This window comes from Eleginops maclovinus, chromosome 5 (genome assembly GCF_036324505.1).
Source record: "Eleginops maclovinus isolate JMC-PN-2008 ecotype Puerto Natales chromosome 5, JC_Emac_rtc_rv5, whole genome shotgun sequence".
In the NCBI taxonomy this organism is placed as follows: domain Eukaryota; kingdom Metazoa; phylum Chordata; class Actinopteri; order Perciformes; family Eleginopidae; genus Eleginops; species Eleginops maclovinus.
The window spans coordinates 28,436,999-28,445,847 of NC_086353.1; the positions used below are offsets into that span (position 1 = coordinate 28,436,999).

General features: G+C 42.0%; 2 protein-coding genes across 3 annotated transcripts; one reads left to right on the forward strand and one right to left on the reverse strand.

Moving 5' to 3' along the window:
* The first annotated feature begins 229 nt into the window (after positions 1–229).
* LOC134864032 (zinc finger protein 239-like) lies at positions 230–4,968 on the forward strand. Of its 2 annotated transcripts, none has more exons than XM_063882765.1 (3): positions 230–337; positions 1,352–1,423; positions 2,391–4,967. In XM_063882765.1, the coding sequence occupies exons 2-3, from the start codon at positions 1,406–1,408 to the stop codon at positions 3,498–3,500; spliced, it is 1,128 nt and encodes a 375-aa protein (XP_063738835.1). In that variant the 5' UTR covers positions 230–337; positions 1,352–1,405; the 3' UTR covers positions 3,501–4,967. The 2 variants fall into 2 exon arrangements, with proteins under 2 accessions (XP_063738835.1, XP_063738836.1); XM_063882766.1 differs by lacking the exon at positions 230–337 and adding an exon at positions 632–696 and having other exon boundaries at positions 2,391–4,968.
* Positions 4,969–5,789: 821 nt separating this feature from the next.
* On the reverse strand, positions 5,790–8,306 carry LOC134864260 (piggyBac transposable element-derived protein 3-like). The gene is made up of 3 exons (XM_063883099.1): positions 8,099–8,306; positions 7,376–7,609; positions 5,790–7,181 (listed from the first exon to the last, which is right to left on the reverse strand). The coding sequence occupies exons 1-3, from the start codon at positions 8,154–8,156 to the stop codon at positions 6,133–6,135; spliced, it is 1,341 nt and encodes a 446-aa protein (XP_063739169.1). The 5' UTR covers positions 8,157–8,306; the 3' UTR covers positions 5,790–6,132.
* Positions 8,307–8,849: the final 543 nt, after the last annotated feature.

Consider the following 8,849-nt stretch of genomic DNA (forward strand, 5'->3'; position numbering starts at 1 on the left):
TAAATCATGCATGTATACGTCAGGGTTAGGGTTAGTTTGGGGAATGTGCAGGAAACCATCAAAAGTCCTGAATTTGAACGATCCAGCCAGTTCAAAATGTTCTTCAGATCATCCAGAATTAAAGAGACAATTTAGTGTTTTTATTTTATTCGTTTTTTTCCTGCCAAACCACTGATCCACACTCCAGTCCAATAGATGGCGGTAATGCACCTATTCATTTGCCAACCACCAACAAACCAGAAAAAGAAAAGAAGATGAAAAAGGAAAAGAAGATGAAGATGTTTGCATGGCAACACCCTGTGCAGTATTAGCAGAGGAGAGGCTGGGGGAGGAGCAGGTACGGTGGATTATTTGCTTATTGTGTGTGTGTGTGTGTGTGTGTGTGTGTGTGTGTGTGTGTGTGTGTGTGTGTGTGTGTGTGTGTGTGTGTGTGTGTGTGTGTGTGTGTGTGTGTGTGTGTGTGTGTGTGTGTGTGTGTGTGTGTGTGTGTGTGTGTGTGTGTGTGTGTGTGTGTGTGTGTGTGTGTGTGTGTGTGTGTGTGTGTGTGTGTGTGTGTGGCTGCCTGGCTGCCTGGCTGGCTGCTGGATGAGCCTGAGTAATGATGACTCGTGTGTTCGGCCGGTGTTTTTATGGAGCGATTATATACGGTGATAAATGTCGATGGATGTTGCCTGTGAGCAGTGTGTGCTCCACCTGGTGAACAACAGATTAACGCTGCGCCACATGCTGACGTAGATGTTACGTAGCATTAGCTCAAACAGCGACAGAGCAGCTGCTTCCGGTAGAAGCTTCAGGCTCAGTTGGCCCTGCTTATGGGCAGTGTTGGAAGAAGTACTTGGATAATTTACTTGAGGAAAAGTACAAATACTATGGTCTTAAAATACTCTGCTACAAGTAAAAGTCCTGATTTAAAAATTCCAAAGTATTAATATCAAAATGAACTTAAAGTACAAAAAGTATAAGTACTAAATGACACGTATAAGAATAATATACGTAGTATTACAGTACAGTATTGTCAGATCAATATACTTCACGAATTAACAGTGAAAGTACTTTACTATTGTAGTTGTTCAATGTTGGACCTGTGTATCCATATCAGCTTAAAAGTGTTATTGTAACTAGTAACTCGAAGTGTTAAGGAGTAAAAAGTAATATATTCACCTCTGAAATATAACATTTAATTTAATGGATAAGTCCAAATAAATACTGTCCTTAACCCCAAATTGCTCCCATAGGCAAATAAATATATATATATAATGTTGGGGTCAGCGTTGCATTAAGGTTCCTTCGTTTATTTCTTGTTGCTGTATTATCCCTGCTCAGGTCAGTCTGTTTTGTTTCATGATTTCAGAACTGAAACGTGCTGCGGTAAGAAGACGATCACTTGTGCCAACAAAGCATTGAAATGATTTCTTCAGAAGAGGTAAAATAACAATAAAATTGATTTATTTTGCTGCACAGACGAAGTGGATTCACATCAAATCAGGTGCTTAGTCCTGTCATTCCCTTGACTGCCCGAGATGTTGCATCTCAAGGGCTGTAAGCATGTAGCATAAAACAACAGAAATAAGACTACTACTGATCAGACCCACATTTTGTGTTACCTATTTGAAATATCTCCCCTTCTCTCTCTGTGCTCCTGTGCTGTGCCATAACTGGGGCTGTCAGGAAGTAATAGATGATGATATGGGTAAAAACAAAGTTTGAATTGTGCTATTTCTATTCTTATTAATATTTGTGGACTATTACAAAATCTTCATTATATTTGTACTTATTTTATTGCAAACAATAGCCACCTGAGTGCTGCGTTTTTAATCAAGCGCTCCTTAAACGTAAGGCCACAGCGCTAGAGATGACTGACTTGGTTTTGAGCTTATTCAGCTTATCTCGCTGCTTAATGTTGCTCCCAAAGTAAACCTTTGGAATGTTGGAAAGGTCATTATTTTATATAGGTTAAATGTATTTGTTTATATGTGTATGATGTTGCAGCGCTTATTTTTACATTAACATTAATTTAGCACAGAATGGAAGTAAAAGCAGTGCTCTATTTATTTTGAAATGAAAGAGCAATAAATGCTGTTTCACTGAATAATCGTCACAATCCTGATAACGATACTGATCAAAAATAATTTGGGTCATTTTCATGCTGGACAGCGTGTCTCTGCCCCCCCCTGCTGGCTGTAGGGAGGTACTTACACTAACAAGCTTAGGTATTTATTTAGCTGTTCTTTACATAGCTATATGCAAATAAAAAGTCAACATGACTTGAACAAATAAGCATTCAGTTTTGTCTATGATACTTGAATAAAGGTGGGTCATATACTGCTTTCTAATTTTATCAAGTCAGTCACTCAAACCTTAATTTCTTCCTCTTTTTTCACTTGAATCAGGCAGAAACTGACAGGAGCAGAAGTCATCAGTGTCAGAAGTGTGGGAAATCTTTCAGTCGGATCTGCAGTCTCAGAAGACATGAACTCACTCACCCTGCAGAGGAACCATACCAGTGTGAACACTGTGACAGCTCTTTCAGCCAACTAAAGACTTACAAGCTACACCTGCACACCCACGCTGAGGAAACACCATCCAACTGCGACCAGTGTGGGAGGCATTTCAGCAACCAGAGTTCCTACAGGAAACACCTGCGGGATCACACCGGACCATACCAGTGTGACCAATGTCAGAAGACTTTCAGTTACTTTAGTATTTACAAGATACATATGCGTGTACACACTAAAGAAAAGCCTTACTGCTGCGACCAGTGTCCAAAGAGTTTTAGTTTTTTAAGTTCATACAAGCGGCACCAGCTCAGCCACACTGGAGAGAAGCCGTACCAGTGTGACTTTTGTGGAAAAAGTTTCACTCAATCAGGGCATTTCAGTCTGCATTTGCGTAACCATACTGGGGAGAAACCACATGAGTGTGACCAATGTGAAAAGTCTTTCAGTGACTTAAGTAGTTACAAGATACACCTGCGTGTCCACTCAGGAGAGAAACCATACTGCTGTAGCCAGTGTGGGAGGAGCTTCTCTCAGTTAGGTAATTACAAATCACATCTGCGTATCCACACCGGAGAAAAGCCTTTCCGCTGTGAACTGTGTGAGAAAAGCTTCTCTATCTCAAAGACCTACAAACAACATGTGCGTACCCACACTGGAGAGAAACCGTTTCAGTGTAAAGAATGTGGGAAAGGTTTTGGTCGACTAAGTAACTACATGCGTCACCTTCGTATTCACTCCGGAGAACAGCCATACAGCTGTGACCAGTGTGGGAAATGTTTTAACAGTTCATATAGTTACAGCCGGCACCTGCGTGTGCACACCGGAGAGAAACCGTACTGGTGTTCACACTGTAAGAGGCTGTTTACTCGCTCTCAGTCATTAAAGAAACACCGCTGTGTTGCAGTAGAGGACGAAAGTTCCACTGTGTGTAAACAAGAAGCACAACTGAGCTGCTCCCCAGCAGAACCAACCAATGACCACCAACAGCAGCCTGTACAGTAAACTACAGTGTGCGTGTTCATGGTGATGAAGCAGCATGTCACCCAGTCCAGCAGCCTTTTTAATTTGTATGTTATTGTTTCTGGACAAATGTGGAGCTCTATCTAAGGAATAAGATATTTGAAGCTTTGAGCCCCAGCGACACAAAAGTTAAATACATCTTCATGATTTGTTCATGATATTTGTTGACATCTAAGATGCAATATGCTGCATTTCCCCAAGAAAGCATGGTATGGACTGATTATTCTTGAGCTTCCCCATATCAACAGCTTCAATCCCAATTTTTCAGTGATCAAATTTCTTTACAACTTGTAACAACAACAACAACAACAACAGCAACAACAGCAACAACAACAACCACCACAACCACCACAACCACCACAACCACCACAACCACCACAACCACCACAACCACCACAACCACCACAACCACCACCACAACCACCACAACCACCACAACCACCACAACCACCACAACCACCACAACCACCACAACCACCACAACCACCACAACAACCACAACAACCACAACAACAACCACAACCACAATCACAACCACAACCACAGGGTATCTGCAAATTTTTTGCGACCCTTTTTGATAAAAATATATTTGCTGCATCAACCAGACAACATGCATCATTATTGAGGAGGGGTGCATCGATTGTAGAATTCATTGTTTTTGTTGATCCCCGTTCTGTGCGAGCGAAGACTTCGTCATCGTTATGAAAAATGGAATGTTAAAATCTACTTGGTAGTACACCCTACTGCTTTTTTTTTCAAAATGTATATGTTTTACATACATACGTTTTGCATCTTAGCCTGTTGAAGTAGAAACTCTACTGCTAAAGTGAGCATCTCTGTTGCAGGCAGCCACATCTAATCCCAGATGCGAGGCACTTTGGCAGGAAACATGTCCTTCTCACTGCATGTATCTGATCTGTCAAACTGACATGTGATGGATGTTTTACATTTTCATTCCGGAGTCTTGTCTGCTTCTTCTCTGGATCAGCATCTTGGTATTGCCTGTTGTCTGAGTCCAACTGCAATGGACATTTTGCCAGTGTACAAATGTGTGAGAAGGTTTGCCCACTGCAGATGTGATTTGTTAAACGTTATGCTCAGTATATGTGTAGATTTAAAGAAAATATTCATTTCATGTGAAATGATCATAGTCCATCATAACAGTGTTGGGCCCTTTCAAGTTTATGAGTGGTCAAACACGTGAAATTTTAAATATATTAACAAACAGCACACTATTACGATTATTACTGACACATTTATTATGTAATGTAGTGTAGTGTCTGTCTGTGATCCATGGAAGATAAAGATTGAAGTCACCATTAATTGGCTACTAATGGAATATTGTAAAACTAAATAAATGTGTCTGAAAAAAAGGTTTTTAACGGAGTGCTCAAATGACCGAATACATACAGTGGGGCAAAAAAGTATTTAGTCAGCCACCAATTGTGCAAGTTCTCCCATTTAAAAAGATGAGAGAGGCCTGTAATTTTTATCATAGGTACACTTCAACTATGAGAGACAGAATGAGAAAAACAAATCCAGGAAATCACATTGTAGGATTTTTAATGAATTTATTGATAAATTCCTCTGTAAAATAAGTATTTGGTCACCTACAAACAAGCAAGATTTCTGGCTCTCACAGACCTGTAACTTCTTCTTTAAGAGGCTCCTCTGTCCTCCACTCGTTACCTGTATTAATGGCACCTTTTTGAACTCGTTATCAGTATAAAAGACACCTGTCCACAACCTCAAACAGTCATACTCCAAACTCCACTATGGCCAAGACCAAAGAGCTGTCAAAGGAGACCAGAGACAAAATTGTAGACCTGCACCAGGCTGGGAAAACTGAATCTGCAATAGGTAAGCAGCTTGGTGTGAAGAAATCAACTGTGGGAGCAATTATTAGAAAATGGAAGACATACAAGACCACTGCTAATCTCCCTCGATCTGGGGCTCCACGTAAGATCTCACCCCGTGGGGTCAAAATGATCACAAGAACGGTGAGCAAAAGTCCCAGAACCACACGGGGGGACCTAGTGAATGACCTGCAGAGAGCTGGGACCAAAGTAACAGAGGCTACCATCAGTAACACACTACGCCGCCAGGGACTTAACCTCCTAAGACCCGAGCTGTTTTTTTATATGCATTTTTTATTTCTCTTTGCTATTTGGGCTTATTGGAACCTGATAAGTCTAAAAACTAAGTATCATCTTTTGACATGATGTACTTTTAGAGAAAAATGATGTCCACATATGTGGACACTGGGTCTGAATTTCCATAAAACACATTAAAGTCACCTTTTTGTAATAGAGTGAAAAACTATTTTATTTCAACCTTGAACACAGCAGTTTTTTCAACTTTCAACTATTGTTTGTGTTTTGAACATCATTGTGAAAAAACACAACAAAATGAAGAAAAACAAAACATTTTTGCCCCCTTTGGAGAGTCACAGTTACAGTATGTGTTATGTGAAATTTTGCATTGCAGCAGTGTGTGTGTGTGTGTGTGTGTGTGTGTGTGTGTGTGTGTGTGTGTGTGTGTGTGTGTGTGTGTGTGTGTGTGTGTGTGTGTGTGTGTGTGTGTGTGTGTGTGTTGTGCTGCAGTGTATGTGTGTCTATGTGTGAAAGGCTGTGTAACAGTTGCGATCGCCTTGCAAGCACAAGAACACTTTGCAGGTCACACAACGCACTCGGGTTCTTCCAGTGCAGCCTGCTACCCTGCAGCGCGCCGCGTTCTTCAGGCTGATCATCTCTGGGAGATGGGCATTCGCCCTCCTGCGGACCGAGACATGGGGCACTGCCGTCACAGGACGTTTGTTCCCTTGATTTGAGTTGTCTTCTTCCTCTGACTGTTCAGAGAGGTCTGCATGGCTTCCTTGACCGTGATGCTGGGCCAAGAGGGTCGTAGCAATTTCTGTACGGAACTCAAGGAACTGCATGATGCTCTTCTTTGGTGCAGCACATATTGCGAGGTCTTTGCGGTAGAGTAGCCAGCTGTTACCTAAAGCCAGATCTGTGAAGTGCATTAGCATCCGCATCGTCCACTTCTTAGTACGGGCGCTCATGCGATAGTAGCTAATCATTCTATCGATCAAATCCACTCCACCCATCTTGAGGTTGTACTCACGGACAATGCTTGGTCGCGAGACAGTCACATACTGTTTCAATTTCTTGTCCCAGCGCTGGCAGGTGTCTTCAGGCTCTGTGCCATGAACAACAGACATCATCAATACTGGTTTGTTGTCATACCACTTCACTACACACAACTTTCCGTCTTCAGTGGAAAGTTCTGATGAGGTACCTCTTCCTGTGTTTTTCATGGTTTTGTCAGGGGGTAGCTTCTCCTTCGCGCCAGCGAGTCTGTTCTTCATTATTGTACCAGTAATGTACATCTCCTTCTTCATCATTTGTTCCACACCTCGGATGCTTGTGAAGAACCGGTCACAATACACTTTTGTGCCACGATGCAGAGTTTGACACAGACGAGCCAAGACTAAGCCTCCCAACCCCAGGCCCACCTCTTCTTCGACCTGCTCAAGCAGTGCACCTGTACCTTGATACAGATCAAAGTCCAGCACAATGCCATCTGCTGTAGCACAAACGAAGTTCTTGATGCCAACTGGGTTTGGCTTCATTGGCAGATATTGTCTGCATGGACAGGCTCCTGTGAAAGGAATCATCTGCTCATCAATAGATGCGCATTCAGGTCGATTCTGAGACTTGCAGGGATGAACCTGTATCTGTCCCTGTCCCTGAACCTGTCAACAAGTGTTGTAAATAAGCATTTTGCTTCCTATCCTTCACCTAGCCCTTAGGCCCTGCCTAAAATAAACAAATATCCACTGGGTCTTGGCTAACCATTATTTGCACCACGGAGACGTTTACGTCCTCTGCTGTGCTCAGTGGGCTGAGGAATGGGGTCCTCATCATCACTACTGTCATCCTCATCCTCACTGCTGCTTCGCTCCTGTGTTCGGGGTTGGTAATTGGCATCCAGGATGGGATCATCGTTGTCAGACAAGTCTTCCAAATCTGAGTTGTCTCCATCATTTAGCCAAAATTGCTCCAATGCTGTTTGCACAGAAAAACGCTCTGGAAATAAAAACATGAAAAAATCAAATACAAACCAATGTCATTTATATATGTATGTATTTCTTTGTTATTTATTTCACTGGGACAGCTTTTCAACTGCACCAGAGATAGCTATAAACAACTCTAGCTATTAGCTATAGCAAGGCACATTTTTACTAGCATATTAACATTTTTAACCCAACTAATTTATGTATTTATGTATGTATTTAGTTATTTAATTGTTATTTATTTCATTGGGACAATGTACAGCTTTTTAGCTGCACCAGAGTTAGCTATAAGCTATTTTACTCGTGCACATTTTTGCTAACATATTAGCATTTTTGACCAACCTAAGTCCCGATGTACACATACGTGTACATCATGTTTAGCAGCATACCAAATTGTTATTTTCACACATTTTTTGTCAAATTTGCATGTCATGACAAACATACAATGCTTTGATAAATATCTAAATCAGAAAAAGCCTTGAAATATGATAGGACTTCTTACCTTGTCGAGGTTTGTGTTTGGAGCTGCCACTTGAATTATCCCTTGTGTTTGCCGCCATTTTTAATTCTTACCGTAGTGTGTTGTACTCTTCTGACACCACCAGATGACAGTGTAAGTGTCCACATACTTGGCCATGAGGCAACAGTTCAGCAGAATTAACGACTGTGGTCATATGACCAAAAATGTGATGTCCACGTATGTGTACGCCAGGTCCCTTAAATCCTGCAGTTCCAGACGTGTCCCCCTGCTTATGCCAGTACATGTCCAGGCCCGTCTGAAGTTTGCTAGAGGGCATTTGGATGATCCAGAAGAGGATTGGGAGAATGTCATATGGTCAGATGAAACCAAAATAGAACTTTTTGGTAAAAACTCAACTCGTCGTGTTTGGAGGAGAAAGAATGCAGTGTTGCATCCGAAGAACACCATACCTACTGTGAAGCATGGGGGTGGAAACATCATGCTTTGGGGCTGTTTTTCTGCAAAGGGACCAGGACGACTGATCCGTGTAAAGGAAAGAATGAATGGGGCCATGTATCGTGAGATTTTGAGTGAAAACCTCCTTCCATCAGCAAGGGCACTGAAGATGAAGCGTGGCTGGGTCTTTCAGCATGACAATGATCCCAAACACACCGCCAGGGCAACGAAGGAGTGGCTCCGTAAGAAGCATTTCAAGGTCCTGGAGTGGCCTAGCCAGTCTCCAGATCTCAACCCCATAGAAAATCTTTGGAGGGAGTTGAAAGTCCGTGTTGCC